At 40.3% G+C, this 20,721-nt stretch overlaps 1 protein-coding gene across 2 annotated transcripts in view; it reads left to right on the forward strand.

The window, feature by feature from the left end:
• WDR70 (WD repeat domain 70) overlaps window positions 1–20,721 on the forward strand; it is a 308,244-nt gene that overhangs the window by 280,507 nt on the left and 7,016 nt on the right. The window contains exons 14-17 of one of the 2 annotated variants that reach the window (XM_079916598.1): window positions 4,862–4,962; window positions 6,597–6,676; window positions 8,437–8,553; window positions 10,807–10,969. In XM_079916598.1, coding sequence (XP_079772724.1) covers window positions 4,862–4,962; window positions 6,597–6,676; window positions 8,437–8,553; window positions 10,807–10,969 — 461 coding nt within the window. The other variant, XM_079916599.1, reaches the window with a different exon arrangement.

Consider the following 20,721-nt stretch of genomic DNA (forward strand, 5'->3'; position numbering starts at 1 on the left):
TCTGCTTTTTAGTATAAACTTCTCTTTCTGGGTCAGGTGGGTTTGGAGATGATTTTAAATCTGCCACATCCCTTCCTCCCCATCATCTTCTAAAACAGACCTTTGCCATAATTAGGTGGTATAAAGAAATGAGCACTGGAGTTGGGAAAACCCTCCACTGCTGAGCCCAGCTCCTCTGTGTACAAGTTATGTGACCTTGGGAAAGTTACCCAGCCTCCTACAAGCCTCAGTTTCTTCTTCTTGTGAAATGGGGGTGAGATAACTAATTTGTAGTTTTGCTGTGAGGATTCAACTACTTTAAATAACATAAAGTTGCAGATACCTAATAGTTCCTTTCCTACCATGTCCTAAAATATAAATTTATTTCTCTCATTGATTTCCTCCTCTTCTCCTTATTTGCTTCCATGATTTCACTTAAAGTAAGCAAAACAAAACCACAGAAATAAATTATTTGGAATTTTTTGTGGCCTTTTTACTTTTGTAGAGGGGTAATTCCAAAATTCCTGTTTTGGAATCTTGACACTGCCTTTTGTACACAAAGTGCTTTCTTCTTCTCTGCCCCCCACCCCCTCTTTTTTCTCTGGTCTTCACAGAGAAGAAAGATCTCTGTATTGAGCACATGAAAGTCTTGTAACTCCTTGTCATCTTGCTTATGATCTCCATCGCCAGTTACTGTCTCTTTGTGGCTGCTGCTAGAGCTGAGCACTTTTGGGGCAGACTGTGGTTCCTCTGCACTGCCAGATTATCTAAAATGACAGTAGATTTTGGTTTAAAAGGCTAAACTGGGACTTCCCTGGTGACGCAGTGGTTAAGAATCTGCCTGCCAATGCAGGGAATGTGGGTTTGAGCCCTGGTTCGGGAAGATCCCACATGCCGCAGAGCAACTAAGCCCGTGCGCCACAACTCCTGAGCCTACGCTTTAGAACCCGTGAACCACAACTCCTGAGCCCGCGTGCCACAACTACTGAACCCCATGCGCCTAGAGCCCATGCTCCGCAACAAGAGAAGCCACCGCAGTGAGAAGCCCGCGCGCCTCAACGAAGAGTAGCCCCCGCTCACCGCAACTAGGGAAAGCCCGTGTGCAGCAGCAAAGACCAAACACAACCAAAAATAAAAAATAAATAAATTTTAAAAGACTAAACTTAATTTTTATGGTAACATGGGGGTCAGCTTAGGCAGCTAGGGGAAGCCAGTGGTGGTCCCACGTGCTTCGGTAAGATGAAGTAGATTAGTATAAGAATAAAACCCTTTATCGATTTAATTAAGTAAATCAGTATATTAAAATATGCAGACTAACTTCAGAATCTAGTTCTTTGCAGTACAGTGGCCTTCTGCTTTCTCTTTGGTCCATGCAGATCTCCTGTCATGACAGTTTCCTCTGCTCCTTTAATTCAGATGTGCTCTCTACCCTTCATTTGCTGTGTCACTCAGCAAATGTGTACGTCTGAATGTGGCAAGCCCCCAGCTACAGAAGTACCTCTTCAAGAACAGAGGATGGAAGATGTCTTTGGTGGATGGTTGACTGAGTGAATGCATTCCTTCTAAGTAGTTATAGCTCATCTGTCTTCTGATAGCTCCTTGGGCTTCTAGCAGGCACGTGTCCCATTGTTGTTAAGTAAAACCCAGTATGTGTGTTTGACAAGTTAGCAGTGTGGCAGCTCTACTTGCTCCCCAGCCTCGCTGCCGTCTCAGGGGTTGTTTGGTTTGGCAGATGGCCAGCTCTCTGCTATAATATGCATTTCCTTCACAGGACAAAGTGTGGAGCCGCATTAGCTGCAAAGTTTACGAAGGTTAGCTAAACATACACAATAAATATTAATAAACAAAAAAAGCCCACCCACCTTTGACTTTGAATTCTGTTTCTTCATTCCATGTTTTGGAATCCTTGTAATATTTGATTAATAGCCAGTCTTAGGGTAATTGAGCCTTAAGTATCTTTTACTTAAGTCAGACTGCTCCCAGAGTCTTCATTGGCTGCTTCGGTGACTCACTGCCACAGTGGATGGAGCTCTGGAATGACTGTTTAGTTCAAGGGGTCTCATTTGCCTTCTCCTTGCTTCCATGTAAAAAGCCATGTGTGTGTCTAAGGGCTTTAGAGGGTAAAAGCTGTGAACAGGAATAGAGGTGCAGTGCCCCGAGCTTGGACTCCCTGGAAAGCCATCAGACATTGGTCTGTTGGCCTGGGCCGTTGCCTCTCTCTAACATTTACACCCTCAGCATAGAGGGAGAGAGTAACAGTAACCTGCTGCCCCTGGAAACTGCCTGTTTGGCTGGGTGTCTTGGAATTTACCAGGCCTACACTGTGGATCTTTTCCAATTCTGCACCCTGCTCACTTGAAAACATATTTGAGAACCAGTAATCTTAGACTGCTTAGCCAGATCTCTAGAGAACCAAGGAAGAGAAATAACTTTAATGCTATGTCCTTAAAGTTGTCCTGGGGCGATTTGTGGGTGCTGAGATTTCTGACGTTCCTTGCAAGCCCCTCTCACTCTCCTCCCTTGCTCTCTGGTCCTTGCACATCCCTCTTTTTAGGCCCACATTGTGAGGGAGCTAACCCTACTCTGTTTGTGGGGTACTTGAGTATAATAATGATCTGGAGAAATCAAATTATCCCTCCTAGGGAGTAGTGAGTTTAAGTTGAAAATTGTCTCTACCTCCACCTAGCAAAGCAATCCATTTAGGCTTGGGTGAACTGTAACTTTAAATTCATCTCTGCAGCAAACATTTATTGAGTTCCAGACACTAATCTAGGCACTTGGGATTCTTGGCTATGTAAAACAGACGAAGATCGGCCTGTGTGGAACAGATATCCTAGTAGGGGAGGCAGACAATAAGCATAATTAACAGTAAACTATATAGTACTTTAAAATGGGATACATGCTGTAAAAACAAGGCAAGTAAGGGGAGTTGTGTGATGTTTTAAATAGGGTGGTCTGGGTAGTTATGACACTTAAGCCAAGACTTGAAGGAGATGAGCATTGGCTTGGATGAACTTATTCTAGGTAAGATATGAAGTTATGTTTGTGACTCTTTTCGTGTTTCCACATACCTGGCCTTGACCATCTGGAAATTCCCAGTGGTCTAGGCGTACTTCTCAAATTAGTCTCAGTGGCTGGCAGAGAACCTGGTAGTCAGGTTGTGCTTTGCAGACCATGAACTACTGATATACTTAATTCCATCTTACCAACCAGGCACAGTTTTATTAGGAGAAAATGTGACTTTTTATACACATGCATTCTAAAGTAAGTTTCATGAGCATATGCACAAAGCAACAACCACCCCACACCCTAAAAGCCAAACTTTGATTTACTATTTTCATCTCTTACTAAAAATATGATTTACTATTTTCAGGCTTTTCTGTTAATATTCCCTCAGCGTTATAAATGTTTTATCATCTTTTAGCACTTGCTAGTAGACATTGGCTAGCAGGCCCCACAGGTTTAAGAAAAATTGCGGAAAGAAAACTTAAAACTGTGAAAACCTGCCCTTTGAACTTAGTTTTCCCCCAACGACAGGGGAAACACAACCACTCTGATTTGGTTTTCTCAGTAGAACATCTCAACGCTCTTCAGTGGTGCAGAGCTTAAGAACCACTCTTCTCGAATATCGTCAGGCATGAATTAGAAGTTCTGCAGACTCTTTTACATTTCCTTCTTAGTTTCTCAGGAATCTCAGAGTAGGAATTGCAGCCATTTAACTATATGCATTTTTTTTTTTGGCCAGTCAGGTGGGAGCCAGAGTTTCTATCAAAAGGGGTTGCAGGGATTCCCAGATATTCTGTCTTAAGAAAAGAGCTGGATGACTGGGGAGAAGAAACCAAAGAAATCCATCCCGAGTTAGATTATTTGGGAGACAGAAATTCCATGATTTGCATTTTAGTATTAGAACAGAAAATGGCAATATCTAATTGTACCCTTTTTCCCTTAGTCCTTGTACATTGCCAGGCACGTGAGAGGTTCCTGATAATCATTGAATTAATGTTTCCACTCATTTCTTGCTCTATCAGAGTGAGATCTGCAGAACCCAGCACATGCTGTTTCTGCCTACCAGCCTTAGCTTCATTTTTTCCCCCTTAATTCTATCCCTGCCATCTCTTCCACCTCTGCCCTCTTACTTCAGCAAAAATTAAAAACAGGCTGTACTTCTCACTAAGAACTCGTGGTTCTTTCTGACCCCAGAGTACCACTTATTTTCCTTACTAGTGATGAACTCACAGGCTCATAACTTCCAGTGAACCTTCTCCTAAATAGCTTTTCATTCAGGTTAATATCAAGGCTTTATATTCCATATCTCTGTTTTACTTCTGCTACTGACCTGCTGGTTTATCTCATAGATAGGGAGATATTAGTCAATGTTTGCAAATGTGTGTTGTTCCTGAAAAAGCTTTATGAGATTTCGATCTTTGTAAACTAAAAACAGTAACCACCTGGTCTCAATATGCTGTCCAGAGGGGCATATTTATTGTGTGTATAAAAGCATGAAACACTGAGATCTAAATCTGCTTCAGTGGTAAAATGAACTGAGTTATGTGGGTTCAGCATTCTAAGATGCCAGCCTCATATGGCAGCAGAGCTGGGAAAGCCCAACTTTGTGGTTTCAAGGCTGTCAGGGAAGGAGAGGAGGGATGTCAGGAAGGGAGCATCTTTTTTATTTTTATAGAGTATCACACAGATAACAAGTGATAGAACAGAACTCAACCTCAGGAACACAACCCTATGGTTTAGAAGAAAATGCCCTAGAAGTTACAGGTAGTCATCAGGGTGATTTTCAGTTACGTAAACAAGCCATCAAAGTACCAGCAGATTTTTTTTCCATTTTTATGTACCCTCTTTAGTTGACTACCATGCCTTTCCTTTACAGAGTGTTGTCCGCTGCCTGTGGCATCCAAAGCTGAACCAGATCATGGTGGGGACCGGAAACGGATTGGCTAAAGTCTATTATGACCCCAACAAGAGTCAGAGGTATTTCATAAGTATTGCCTGTTTTAGATGGATGACAGCAACTGGGGGAGGGTTTTCTTTTTCCACCCCCACTTTTATTTATTTCCCTCTTTGATGGGGATCCACCCTTTTAGAAAATGCAGCTGGCACAGAGTAAAGCCTCAAACTCCTAGTATTGTGCTTTAAAGAGGATTTGGATATCTCCCTTGATCCATACAGAATTCAAAGTGAAAGTTTCCTGGGGATTTGCAGTTCTTTAGCTGAAATGTTGAGTGCAAGGGGAGAAAAAGGCCTGCCCACTTTGCATACCACCCTGGACAGTGGCATTAGCAGTGATGCATGTAAGGGATTAACAGAGCAGGGAACTAACCACTTATAGGAAATGGAAACTAGTCCGTTCTGTTCCCTTTCTGTTTGGGCTTTTATCAGGTGCCGGTTTGGATGTTTGGCAGGGTTGTTCTCTGCCAGCAGAGGAGGACAGCACAGCTACTTTCCGCTTCAATCCCATGTCTGTCCCCAAATGCCAAATTTAAGCATACCAGTGTGCTTCAAGGATCCGAAAACTTCACTAGAGGCTCAGTTAGTCTCTCAGTTATTTCTCTTTTCCTTGGGCACAAAGGTAAACATGTATCACCAACCCCCAAAAAGATGGTTTTGTTTCTCTTTGTTAAGCTATAGTGAGTGATTAGCTCTTTCTTTAGAGTCAGCCTTGGCCAGCTAGTACTAAAATGCACATGCTGTATTTACTGGGGTCCCCCGTAAACCTGTTTTGAGCTCCCACGTTCTTTCAGGGGAAGGGAAACCCATCCTCTATTAGTGAATATGTATTGACTATGATTTGGCTCGGAATAGAAGCAGACAGAATTTTCTGGAGTTGGAACCTTTGCCCTATAAAATAAAGTTATATATTGTGGTCTTTAAGAACAAATAGGATTTTGTTTGTTTTTTAATAAAGAAATTGAAATGCTAATGTAATTAGGATGAGAGGAGGGAGTCTGTTTTACTTGAGAAAATAATGAACCCCATTTGATAGCACCCTTTAGAAGATTCCTATCTTTGGAATCTTTACTTTAAGAAATTTGCTTATTTGTTTTTGTTTCTCCTGAAACGGATGCTCATTATTGCTAAGGAGAAGTGAAATGTTCTAAGCACACTTTTGGTTAATCCCACACATTCTTGGACTGTAGCCCCTTGGCAACACTGCCAAGCTGACTCAGTTCCAGATCACTTGTACTCTTGTATTTGAATTGTAGACAAATGCCACTTGGGCTGTAGACTACCTAGGTTGCTTTCATCTGAGACATAAACTAAAATTTGAACCCTATGACCTTTAGGGTGAAAAGGTTGATTAATGTTATTAATATCTCTTTAAGATCTTAATTTTAGGTTATTTCTATAGATTTTTTAAACTGGCCCTTTGTTTTCCAGTTACCTTTCGAACCCTTTCACAGAGTAGTAACCACTGACTCAGACTTGCTTTCCCATACATTTAATCTCTTATCACCAAGGGCTCCATCTGTTGCCAGTCCTTAGAAAGTCAAGGACTTGGTGAGGTGGTGTGTACAGAGCATGTTCCTGAAAGTATCTAATGCTTTTGACGTAGACTTTGTTTCTGAGACCAAATAAAGAAAATCGTTTGCTTTTACCCCTCTCAGGGGAGCGAAATTATGTGTGGTTAAAACACAGCGGAAGGCGAAACAAGCGGAGACTCTAACCCAGGACTACATCATCACCCGTAAGTTGTTAGCATGGTTTCTCCATCATGCGTCTGTCTTCTGTTCTAGTGTGCTGTTGATCTCATGGCTTTAGAGACAGAAAAAGCCCTCCGAGTTCAGGCATATGTTACGAAATACCCCTTTCATGTGTTCAGGACTGGGGGTCATATAGTAGCTAACCCCTTTAGCTTCTGTGCCCCGTCACGGAGACAGGGTTACTTCATGTAACTTTCAACCCAAAAGGGAAATTCTGTGACCATGTGATAGACTGATCCAGAGACCTTTAGATATAAAATGAACTACCTGGGGTATGATCAGAAATCTTACCAGGACAGAGCAGCTTCTCTCGGGTTTGTCACACAGCCTTGTTAATCTGGCAGGTTTTTGTTTCCCAGAGTCACAGTCTCAGACCTGTCACAGGTTGCGGCTAGGCAGGAGATCTTGGATGCAGTAGCAGTTGTCATTAGCAGATGCCCCTGTGGACTGTATCGGTGGCTCAGTCTAAAGACCAGGGGGTGCTGCACTGCTGGGTTTTCTCCCTGGTGGTTGGTCTCATCTAAGACCATGTCCCTTGGAGCTGATGATCAGTAAAGAGATCCGGTGACATTTTTTGCAAGAGTAGAAGTGTTAAAGTCGGTGTCATAACCAGTCTAACTCATGTGATTACATGCAGCCTACTTCAATTCCTGCATTCGTTTGAAGTGAAAAGCTATTTTTCCCCCTCCTAAAAATACTGTTGTGTCGTGTTGCCCGACAGAGTGACGGGCGGCTGTGTTTCAGCTCCCCTGACTCAAGGTAGGCATATTTTACTAGTGAGTGATATGGCCCTGGCCCAGGCTGGAAGTACGGGTAGAGGATAGGAGGGGTACTGGAAGTGTTTTTTAGGTGTTAACAGACATTTCTTTCATTCATATCATAAATTTCCTTTAAACCCCTATTATTCCTTTAACTCTCCCCCAGTGTTCTCTTTTAAAGGGGTTTTAATTTGCACATAAACGTTCAAAGAAATTATCCTCGTACTTTTTTTGGTCAAAAAAAGATATTTGATTCTATCCCCAATAGTCTTCTCCCTCTCCACCAGAATATCACAGTTTCCCTTTTTAATACATATTTTCTTTTACATTCTGACATTGAGCAACAGCAATTGGACAAATATTACTTTGATTTTTATTCCTTTGTCGACCATATTGAAAAGGATGAAGTCCCCATCAAGTCACCACATCAGGAGATTCAGGCACCTCCTTGCATTCAAGGCAACGTTTATCCCAGTTTCAGTGGGATAAGTGTTCCTCCCTTCCGGTTTCTCAGTGCTGTCAACTCCTCCTGAGAGGTGGTCACATTTCAGAAATGTGTGAAGTGATTCCAGTGTTTATGAGGCATCTGAGGAAACTTCAGGGCTGACAGGCAAGCTGTTGGCATTATTTGCATTTGGGTCCTATAAGAAAAAACAAGGGGCAGTCCCATTAAGTGTTTCTTTTCAGAACCACAGAAATTAAGTTTAACTGCTGCCCATGGTCTGGGAGATGGGGAGCCTCACCCAATGTTTCTGTGACGGTATTTGACGGCATTTCCTGAGCGCCATTAGTTGCCAGGAGAGGTGAACAGTGAGCCTGGTCTCAAACGAAATTGGCTAATTGGTTGCAATAAGACTGTCTTTTATTATTAGATGAAGGCTGTCATTATGACTTCCATTTCATCGTCATTTACTCATGCGTTAGCTGTGTTTTTGGATGGAAGGGTTATTATCATAATGAAATTTTTCAAATGTGACTTCTCGTAGCTCATGCCTTGCCTATGTTCCGCGAGCCCCGCCAGCGGAGTACAAGGAAACAGCTGGAGAAGGACAGACTGGATCCCCTGAAGTCTCACAAACCCGAACCTCCTGTAGCAGGCCCAGGTGACTGTGATCTAACTAGTGACTTGCAAAGGGGGTTGCGGGGCAGGGTGGGGTAATAGATACAGAATTTGGAAGATCTTTTGGGCCTAGATGCCTGTCTTCAGAGATTTTAATAAATAGGGGTTTTCAAACGTCTTCTTTTAGCATTGGAAGTTCTTGTGTAAAGATCTGATGCAGAAACCCAGTGCATAAACTGATAAAAATGGAGCTGCTGTGCTGAAGTAGAGAGGAAGCCCGGAGCCCTTTCTGCTTGGTCTCCAACTAGAGCCCTTTAGGTGACCTCGGTTGAACTCTGGGGCTCCTTGGGACCCAGTGTTAAAACCACTGCTCTCAATATTGACTTAATATGGAACACTGGGTACTTTGACCAGAATTTAGGCTGGATTAGGTTTCACACAAGGCAGAAGGTGAACATCATTTAATTCTGTGTTGATAAAATGGAGCTGCCCATTTCCCTAGAAGATGAATAAAAATCCTTAGAGTGAGTTTCTAAGAAAGTAGGTACCAGTAGAAAGTAAGGCAGCATTGGCTATCACATAGCACGTACCTTTGCTAGAATCCCGTTTTCTGTTATCACCTGCATAGTTTCCATTTGTCCTATGTTCACATGCTTAAAGCTTATGACTTGTTCATTCATGTGAACCTGAGTTCTGGACCTGTATCTGTTTGGCCTGACCCTTTAGCATTGAAAATATTTCATATACCACTCTCAGTTTTTTTCCCATTTTCTCTGCCACCATCCTAATCAAAGTTCCTAAATAATATTCTTGCCTGGATTATTGAAAAGCCCTTCTAACTAGGCACCTTCTCAAGTCTCTCTCCTCACCACCCTACCTTCGTTCATCTCACACACAGCTTTTATTCCCAATTCCTGTAGCTTTCGTATTGCTGCTGCCCTCACATCTTCATAAGCTTTACACTGTCCAGTTGCATTTCCAGAGATTGAGTTCTCTTCAGTCTGAATCTAACGCACTTTTTTTTTTTTTTTTTTTTTTTTGCGGTACGCGGGCCTCTCACTGTTGTGGCCTCTCCCGTTGTGGAGCACAGGCTCCGGACGCGCAGGCCCAGCAGCCATGGCTCACGGGCCCAGCTGCTCCGCGGCACGTGGGATCTTCCCGGACCGGGTCACGAACCCGTGTTCCCTGCATCTGCAGGCGGACTCTCAACCACTCGGCCACTGGGGAAGCCCCTAACGTACTTTCGAACTTTACACCTCACCTCTCTCCTACTCTGATCTTCTCACATGACTGTTGGTTCATTCCTGCCCCCAAATGCCCAGTGAACTTGCCTCTTTCTGTACTTTTGTATTTAAACCATTCTGCTCATTGAAAATAACCTTCTCTGTCTTCTGAGTTCTCCCACATTGGGTTTATCTCTTCCTACAGACCCCCTCCCCCCACCAGATCAGCCTGAAGAGCTTTCTGCTTCCTCTCCTTCCACTTAGTTACTGGCCATGCGGATTCTTTGGCAGTTATTTCCTGCCTTATAAAATTAATCTTTTAGTGCTACTTGACTTTTCATGTGGTCATGTGGTGTGGATTTTGTTTTTCCTTTTTTTTTTTAATCTTCCTAAAAAGTCATACATCTTCTGAGTACTGGGAACCAGGCTGGCAGTTGGGGATCCAGTGGGGAACACATTCCTGCCCATGTGGAGCTTCCTGTCTAGAGCAATTACAGTACAGTAAAATAATGTGAATCAGTCTGTTCATCTTGTTTTCTCTCCTACAAGGTACTTGGCAGATGGCAAGCCCTAAGATATGTTTGTTTAAATCTAAAATAGCACCTAATGATCATTGGTTATTTTTATTAGTTGAATTTCATGTGTTCGTGCCTGAGGAATTTTTTAAGGCATACACATGGCGAACTATTTGTATTTCTTCCTACATTGGTGTCATTGTGTAAAGTGAGCAACTAAGGCATTTAAAACTGTTATGGGGAAGTTGAGGTTTGGTGATGCCCTACTTTGGTTTTGATGATCATACATGAAAGCTGAAAGGACGGTACTCAGGTACTCCTGAGATTTGTGTGCTTCAAACCAAAGTCTGGTAGAAGCCTCAGAGTGCTCAAAACCTTGGTTCTGTAGGAAATGACAAAAATCAGGTAAACCTGAATCCCTGACCCTAGGCTGTCATCCATTTAACCGTCCGCCTTGGAAGCCAGCAGTGAGGGATTCTCAACCTGGTCAGATAAGCCCAGTGTACAAAAGGTATATGCTCACTCCATTCCGGATTTGGTTTTTTCCCTTTGGAACAGGTCGTGGTGGCCGGGTTGGAACCCACGGGGGCACCCTGTCGTCGTACATTGTGAAGAACATTGCTTTGGACAAAACCGATGACAGCAATCCCCGGGAAGCCATCTTGCGGCATGCCAAAGCAGCCGAGGACAACCCGTATTGGGTTTCTCCAGCCTACTCCAAGTAAGGAAGCAGCCGTTTAACATAGAAAATGTATTATGTTTAATGAATTGGGAAGAACGTAACAATGGCTGCTTTGAGGTTCTAGTTTCTCCATATCTTTTTTATTCCTAAGCATGAAAAATGGCCAGGTACTCATGGTCCTGAAACCTAGGCATTTGTTTGTATCTGAGGACTCTAAGCAGTAAATGTTTAAACCAGGCCGGTTCCATTAGATCTATAGCCTAGCATAAACCCATTATGTGAAACCCATTCTACCTGTGATAAAAAAAAAAAAAAAGAAAGAAAATCACTGCCTGTCTGCATTATCTTAGTTAGGGAGGGTTAAAAGCAAATGAAAGGAAACAGTTTGTAGAATCTATTATTGAGGATTAACTTTTATTTGTAGAGCTGTGTTTGTAAGTAACACTTAAACATAGGCAGAGTAGAGCCTGCCTGCTCAGATTCCCTCAAATAACTTCGCATGTGTGAACATGTAGTTGTTCTTAAAGCCACTAAACCAGCACATTTATACTAAAGAACAGTAATATTGTAGAATTTGGGGGTTTTAAGTTTTTATTGTAAACTGATGTTAGACTCACAGAAAAATCGTAAAAGCAATGCAGAGAGTTCATGTATACTCTTCACCCAACTTCCCCTGATGTTAACACCTTCCATGGCCATAGTACAATTAATTGGCAACACCATGAAATTAACATGGGTACAGTACTGTTAACTGAGCTACAGACCTTATGTGATTTCCCCAGTTTTTCCACTAATATCCCTTCTCTCTTCTACAGTCCTATCTAGGATCCCACGTTGCATTTAGCTGTTACTTTTCCTTTGTCTCCTCCAGTCATAACAGTTTCTCAGTCTTTCTCATCTTTCATGACCTTGATGCTTTCAATGAACACTGGTTTGTTATTTTGTACACTTTCTCTCAGTTTGTGTTTGATATTTTCTCATGATTGGAATAAAACTGTGCATTTTTGACAAAAGTAACACAGGAGTGATGTTATATCCTTCTCAGTGCATCACATCAGGGGCTTCGTGTCCCTCAGTCTGATGACTGGTGATGATAACTTTGATCACTTGGTTAAGGTGATGTCTGCCAAGTTTCTCCACTGTCAAGTTACTATCATTCCATTTTGAGTTAGTAACTTGCTTGGGAGTAATATTTTAAGACTAGGCAAATCCTGTCTCTCAGACTTTCACTCCCTCGTTTTATCATGCATGGATAAATTTGCCTACAGCAGTTACTGCTGTGGTGTTTCCCTAGTGGTGTTTTCTATTTCCCTCTTTTTTTCCTACATTTATTACTTGGACTTCTACTAAAAGGAAGAATTGCTCCTCTCACATTTCTTTATTTTTCAAGTTTTTAAATATAAGTGTGGACTTTAAAATACTTTATTCTATGGGTTAAAATCCAATATTATCATTATTTAGTTTGTCGCTCACATTGTTCCAGTTTTGGCCAATAGAATGTCCTTCAGAATGGCTCCTTTATTCTTTCAACAAGGTGTGTTTTTTTTGGTTTGTTAGTTTGTTTTTTAGCACATCCTTATTTTCTGGCACCACAAAATGTTCCAGGCGCATCTTTGTTTTTGTTTTTGTTTTGCCACAGTCCTAGAATCAACCACTTCTCCAAGGAGCCCTGGCTCCTTTTTGTTGGAGAATGATGTTTAGAAACCAAGAGGTTGGTGCTAGATGTGCTCATTGCTACTAAAATGTCATTGCTTCTAGGTCCTGTCAGCCAGCAAACCTCAGAAATATATGTTTGTATACTAACCTACACATATACACACATTATTATTTCTCTATGTATCTATCTGTATGTATATTTTAAATAGTGCGAGTTTAAACTGATGCCCCTGATTTCAATCCTGTACCACAGGGTTCATTTAACCTTTTCCCTTTGCATATTTGTAACTTCTTTCTCCAATAGTGAGAAACCCAGCTCATATTATCTACAGTGTATTTACTTATTTGTTCAATTCTAGTCTACACCTAAAATCGTTTTAGAATTGCTAACCGCCACCCGCCCATGAGAAACACTTTTCCTAACTAAATTACAGCATTTGTGTACAGTTCTTCTTGTCTTTTTTATCCTTACAGTGTCTAGTCAAGTTACTTAGCTCTTTTCTTCTCCACTCCCATCACTGTGGTTATGTTATTCATTTGAAAATGAAGTTAGGCTTATTTTTAGTGTTTATATTCCTTTATATTTTTAGGGTGTGGGTAGGGTATATGAACTGTTACTGTGGTGCTAGGGGTCAGAACTTTAAAAGAGATATACTCAGGGAAGTGTCACTCCCTCTTCGTCCCTGCTCCCCCATTCCAATACCCTTGCTTCTTTCATTCCTTTTCCCACTCACCCCTATAGGTAACCACTCTGTTTTATCTTCTTTTGCACAAATGTGCAGATCTGTATTTTCTTATATTCCCCTTCTTTCTTACATGAAGGTTAGCATGGTATAAATAGTCTTTTGAGTTTTGTTTGTTTTCGCTTAGCAGTATGCCCTGGAAATCACTCTCCACCAGTTCATAGAGCTCATTCTCATTCTTTTACACAGCTGTATAGTGCTCCGCTGCATGGATGTACCATGGTTTATTCCACCATTCTCCTACATATGGGTATTTAGATTGCACCCAGTATTTTGCAATTACTAACACAGTAAATAAATTTGTGTATGTGTATTTTTGTATCGTTGGAAGCACATTCAGCTTTTCTCTTGATGTTTTTATGTATTGCTAAAGTTTTCTCTTCAATTATGAGAAAGCTGGACTCTGATTACTTTTCAAAACATTTATATGCTAGAAGGAAACCAACTTTATAAACCAGCTCAGCTTACTTGTTATACTGATATTGATCCTCTATCTGCTGATCATTATGAGCTACTTTGCCTAAAAGTAAAACACACTGTCCTAGCTTGGGTTCCTTAAAAGCAGACCCTGAGATAAAGACTCTCACACAGATGATTTAAGCCAAGAAAGTGCACAATATTAAATAAAGTTCCAGGGAGGGTCACTTTGGCTTAGTCCCACAAGGTGATCCTGGAGACCCTGGTCAGAGCACACAGAAACTGGAGTATTTCACTCCAACATCTGTTGGTCCTTGGTGATGGCTAGAGATGGGACCAGGGGAGACATTTCAGGCAGTTCCAGCTATCCTGGGCTTTAGCAACCTGCCGGCAGCCCTCTGACAGAGAGAGGTCGGTGCTGCTGCTGCGAGTGAAAGCACCCTGCAGAAAAATGCTAAAGGGATTTGAGGGCCCCTGATGGGGAGCACCGCATCCTTTGCTATATGTGTTGTAGCAGAACAGACTTTATTTACTGTGTAACGTCAGTGGTGGATGTTTGCAACATGTATTAATAACCAGACAGTACAGATGGAACATCTCTGAACAAGTAGTTGGATAATATTACAACAGCTAAGAGGGTCATATCAAGGCTGGCCAGCTAAACAGTTTGCATGTAGCCTTCATTTGTATAGACTCTGTGTGTATATAAGCTAATATATGTCAACACATCCTTGGCACTCAGATACGCTTACGGATTATGCCTCTGACACTTCTGTTTTTAATGGAGTAGTTATTTTCTATTATTACTAGGGATCTTTTTATACTTCAGAAAACTTGTTTATAAGCATACCAAAAATTAGCTGAGGAAAGAAGAGTAAACAGAGCTATGGTTTAAAATTTGCCAAACATAATATGTATCATTTTGATAGCAAACTGCTCCAAATAGACGTGTGTACGTTTGTACACAAAGTAAATCATTGAGGTGTCTCCACAAATATTGAAATAATACTGTTTGCTGATTAATGATTGATATTAGCAATATGTAATTCATAGAAAGGTGTCAGAATTACCACTGAAGAAAATGAGACACTGAGAAGATAACTTTTAGAACCTACTGGATTGCAAGTTATTGCTAGAACCCAAACCAGGAACCTGGCCTTAGAACTTCCAGGTTATTGTTCTAACTTCCAACAACTAATTATCTTGATAACAAGATTTTCATGTCTGAGATTTTAAGTAATACGTGCACACAGTTTTTAAAAAAGCCAGCAATGTAAAGCATAGACAATGGAAATTTGAAAGCCTCCCTTTCACTTTAACCCCCAGTTCCTTTGTTCTACCACTTCGAGATACCCACTGCCGACAGGTTCTTGTATTTCCTGCCAGAGAGAGTCCATGTATAAATGAGCAGACATGTGTGTAGAAACATTTATTGTTTAAAAACAGGTATATAACATGTTTTACAAGCTGGTCTTTGTTTTTGATTGTTGGTTGGTTTTTTGCTTTATGTATTACTTGGGAGATTGGACTAGACCCGTTCATACATATCTAGCTCATGCTGTATACTTTCTTGATATTTTCCATCGTGTGATATATTATGCTTTTCTAAAACAGTGCAGTATTGAAGGGCGTTTGCATTGCTTTCAGTCTGTTGTTATTATAAACAATACTGAAATTAATATCTTTGGACTCCTTGACCACATATGCAAAACTTCAAGAAATAGAATTGCCAAATCAAAAGATATTTGCATTTTAAATTTGTATACATAGTGCCCAGATTTCTTCCAAAGAGACTTTTTAACCAACTTATTCAATGTATCAGAGCTTCCTTCCCCTCATCCTTCTATCTTTGTCAGTCTGATAGGTGAAACCTTGTATTCCATCGTAGTTTACACTTTCATTAAAAATTTTCTAGGCATCTTTTCATATGTTAAAAGCCTCTTTTTCCTGTGAACTTTCTATTTATGTCTTTTGCCCTTTTGTCTATTGATTGATTGGTTCTCTTACTAATTTTTAAGAGTTCTTTATATTAAGGAGCTTAACCCTTTGTATGTCACGTATTGCAAATATTCCTACTAGTCAGTCATTTTTTAAAAAATAAATGTATTTATTTATTTTTGGCTGCATTGGGTCTTCGTTGCTGAGCACAGGCTTTCTCTAGTTGCAGCGAGCGGGGGCTACTCTTCATTGCAGTGTGCAGGCTTCTCATTGTGGTGGCTTCTCTTGTTGCAGAGCATGGGCTCTAGGTGCACGGGCTTCAGTAGTTGTGGCATGTGGGCTCAGTAGCCATGGCTCACAGGCTCTAGAGTGCAGGCTCAGTAGTTGTGGCGCACGGGCTTAGTTGCTCCGTGGCCTGTCGGATCTTCCCGGACCAGGGCTCGAACCCATGTCCCCTGCACTGGCAGGTGGATTCTCAACCACTGCACCACCAGGGAAGTCCCGTCAGTCATTTTTATTTCTACTGTGTTTATGCCATTTTTCCCCCATGTGAAAAAAATTTATTTTAATGTGGTCAGATTTAGAGGGGTTTGCAGGCATAAAATTATATCATATGCAAATAATTATAAATTCACCTCCTCTTTTCCAATTTTTATACCTGCTATTTCTTTATCTTATCTAATCGTACTGACTGGTACTGCCAGAACAATATTAAATAATAACAGTGATAGTGCACATCCTTTTCTCACTTTGAACTTGAACAGGATTCGGTTAAAACATATGTAATTGCCCTTTCTGTAGAAGAAATAAAAGTCAAATATCGGTAATTTCATATTGTTCAATTTAATGGTGTTTCTCCGTAAAGCATGGCAGCTTTTGAAAACACACACATACAAGATGTTAAAGAAGAATTCATCTCTTTTCATTTTATTTATTCATTCAACAAAGATTTATTGAACACCTACAGTGTGTCAGGTACTAAGTTGTGGTTTGTGGAGCTTATATTCTAGTGGACAGAGAGAGACAATAAGTAAATCTATAAGTGTTAGGTGGTAGCAAGTGCAGTGAAGAAAAATAAAATAGGGATAAGGGGACATAGAGTAATCAGGGAGAAAGAGGGGTGCTATTTTTAGATATGGTGATCAGGATAGAACCTCTGCTAAAGTGATCTTTGACTTGAATGAAATGAGGGAATGAGCTGTGCAGATATCCAAGGGAAGAGCATCCTATACGAAGAAAACACTGTACAAAAATGAGAGGCATGTTCATCTGAAATAGATGCTGAATTTTATTGAATTCCTTTGTTGTGTCTCTGTGTATTTCTGCTTTATTTTTGTTTTGTTTTGTTTTTTGGGGGTTTGTTTTGGTTTGTTTTGTTTTTGGCTGCACCTCGTGGCTTGGCTTGCGGGATCTTAGTTCCCTGACCAAGGGACCAAGGATCGAACCCATGTCCCCTGCAGTGGAAGCTCGGAGTCCTAACCACTGGACTGCCAGGGAATTCCCTCTGTATTTCTACTTTGATCAATGAATATGATTATATTACAAAATTCTAGTATTGAATCATCCTCACTTCTTTGGTATGACCCTCACATGCTTATGGTTTGTTCTTTGTCAGGTGTTAGGCTGCCTTCATAAAAATTTTGTATGCTTTCCTTTTCTGTATGTACTCTCAAACTGTTTTGAATACCATTAAATCTACTTTGTAAAAATTTGATAGAATTTACCCATAAAACTGTCGAAGCCTGGTGCTTTTGTGGAGGGGAGGGTGAGTAGTAATTCCTTAATTTTTCTCTTTCTTTTCCATCCCCTTATGGTAAGTAGACTATCTGGATATTCTGACTCTTCTGAGTCTGCTTGGTAATTAATATCTTCTTGGAAAAAAATTCATCCAGATTTTCAGCCTTCTTTAACTAGAATTAATTGAAGCAGAAATTGGTTTTGTTCATTGGTTTCTGTTACCTGATGACATTTTCCTGCATTGTAGGTGGCTTAGTGATATCTACAATTGAATAATATGCTAGTTTAATAGTAGCTCTGCAAAATGGGTAGAACAGGTATTGTCATATCCTTACCTTACATGTGAGGAGACTGAAACTTAGAGACTTGCAATTCACAGTGATTGCAATTAGAATTAGACTTCATTTCTCTTGATCCCTAATTTAATGAGCTTTTCAGAGGACTGTGATCTCTCTTAATATACACCTTTCTACTGCTGCATTTTGCTCCCATCTCTTTCCTTCCACTCAGTTTTGTCACCTTACATTTACTGCATACTAAGTTCATGGCACTGTCTGTGGCATGTGATTTGTTAGCCAGAATTGCAGTGCAGTTTCTCCTGTGTTCACCTGCTACAGTATACTGTTTACTGCCAAGTGGCAGTGTTTGAAGGGAAGCTAATATTCAAAAGGATCTTTTCATAAAGGTCACTGTAATCGAGAATGTGTGTCTGGTTGTTTTTCTTCCCTGCAGTTGACTTGTGTCAGTGATGAAATGAAGATTTACTGTATCTTGCTTTATCACAGGAAAGCACAACTAGGTATTACACAAATCTGCCTGCTTGCACATGACACTCACCTTTATTCTCCAGTGATGAGAACAAAGAGTCTTTTAACACTTTACCTTTATTGTTGAGTATTTAAGTTTCATTCCTGGCACTCACAATGTAACAACCATGAAAGTTTTAAAACACAGCAGGATCACAGAGGACTCTTGTTTAGCTATACATGGGAAGATTCAATTACAGTTTCTTGTCAAAAGATGTTGCTGGAGGGAGGGGAAAGGAGCCGGCTGGGGAGTGGGCAGGGTAAAGATCCAGAATGCTATTAGCTTACACATCAACAGGGATAGTTGTGTGTGGGAACCTGAACCCTGGCCAGTAGCCAGACAGCCTGACAGTTCTGTCAGCCATGGTCACTTTCCTTGCCAGATAAGCTGCCATTATTGCTGGTTCAGTCAATTTAATTTTCAGTGTGCATGTCTTGTCTGATACGGGATACGTGGATATGTGTGTATATGCATTAAAATATCATTCCCATCTATAAAGGATACGTTTAAGTCATGTTGAGTTGCTAGGCAATATTTAAAGAGATCACTCTTTGAGTGAGTAAAGATTTATATATTATTTGTGCCAGGAAGAGACATAAACCCACAGAGAAAAATAGTACTTTTTTTTGTGAGTTATGGTTACATGACTGATATCACTGACCACCGTATTCCTATGTAAGGGCCAGTGTTTCTCAAAGTGATTTTGTGGACTGTTTGTGTCAGAGTTGAGAGTAAGAGTGGGAAAGTTAAAAATTCAGATTTCTAGACTTCACCCCAGGCTCATTTAGACTGAGAGATTGGGGCTGGGAATCTGCATCTTAAGAAGTTCTCCAGGTGATTATTTTGCACACTAAAGTCTGGTAATAATAAAAAAAAGTAATTATTTAAAATAAAGTACAAGTGATTAGCCCTTCTGAAAATTCAAATATATGGAATAGATTATTTTGATTATAGAGATTCATACTGAAGATAGTTCATTTACATAGAAGAGTATTTCCCCCAGGGTTTTTAAAAAAACAGCAAGCTGCTATGTTGTATTTAAGATGCAAATTATTTTATCAAATATATGCCACATATAACTTTTGAAAATATGAAGTGAGGAACACCTGATAGCCAAAAGCAAGGTATATGGTAATAATGACACTTTTATATGGTAATGTAAAAACTTTATATATTATTCATTTAATCCTCACAACAGTCCTATGAGGTAAGTGGTATTATTGCTCCAATTTTACGTATGAGGAAATTGAGGCTTATAACTTGACCAAAGCCATACAGATAGCAAGAGGCAGACTTGGGACTTGAACACAGGTGGTCTGGCTTCAAAGTCAAGCTTCTGCTTTTGACTACTACAGTGTACTGCTTCTCATCACAATGCAACTGATAATAGTTATTGGGAAAGTTGAATAATAGTGAAGCCGAAAAGACTATTGTATGGCATAGTGGAAGAATGCTAGACTAAGAATCGGAAGTCCTGGGGTTTAATTCCTGCTCTGAGACTCACTTACCTTCACTGAGACTATTTCGCCATCTATGAAGTAAGAGAGTAGAGTTACGCTAATGCCCAGCTTTCATATGTGTTTTTGAGTAGAAGTTGTGGCACACCGTTATATGTTTCATAAATGTGAGCTTACAGAGGGCATTTTGACGTTACCTGGGCTGCCTCAGGCCTGTGTGCTCTTCAAAGATCTAATCATTCTAACTTGTTTACCCACTTACTGATAAAGTAGCTAATGGTGATTTTAGAGGGTTCCTTTTGTTTTTCCCTCTTTTTCTTTTTTTTCCCCCCAGTTTCCACAGGTTTCATGTATGTCCCTTTCTCCACCCTCACCCAGTCTTTGAACTCTCACACAAGCATAATGAGTTAGTATGTCCTACTTAATGAGTCTGAGATGTTTTTTAGCTATTTTTAGCTATTTTCCAAAATATTATGTGTTCACTTCCTGAAGAAGATAGAACATTCTTTATCTAGAAATATCTTGTTGCCGCTCATCTTCTTATGCATCCCTAATATTTTTTATGTATAACTGAATCACTTTGCTGTACGCCTGAAACTAACACAACATTGTTAATCAACTATGCTCCAATATAAAATAAAAATTAAAAATAAGTAAATAAATAAACAAATAAAAATTATCTTTGATTAGCTCTTCACCAGAAAGAAGGGACCATTTCAAGTGGAATCTTTTGGTCAAGCCTTTATTTAATCTTAATAATTCTGCAATTGTGACGACTGGGTCAGAGTTCATCTGGGCCGTATTCATTCTAACAGGGTTAACAAGTGTGTCAGATTGTCAAGTCATGGCTATAATTGACTTTGGCTTTGAGGTTTTCCTTCATAATAAACAATGGGCTCTGAGCCAAAAAAGCTTGTGGTTGATAGTCACATACTGATGATTAAGTAAGTATTACAAGTGATTTCCCCTCGTACTCATTCTGTTACCCTGGAGCTCACTTTATGCTTTTTGAATGAATCATATCAAGAGAATATCC

Source organism: Stenella coeruleoalba, assembly GCF_951394435.1.
Source record: "Stenella coeruleoalba genome assembly, chromosome: 3".
Lineage (NCBI taxonomy): Eukaryota > Metazoa > Chordata > Mammalia > Artiodactyla > Delphinidae > Stenella > Stenella coeruleoalba.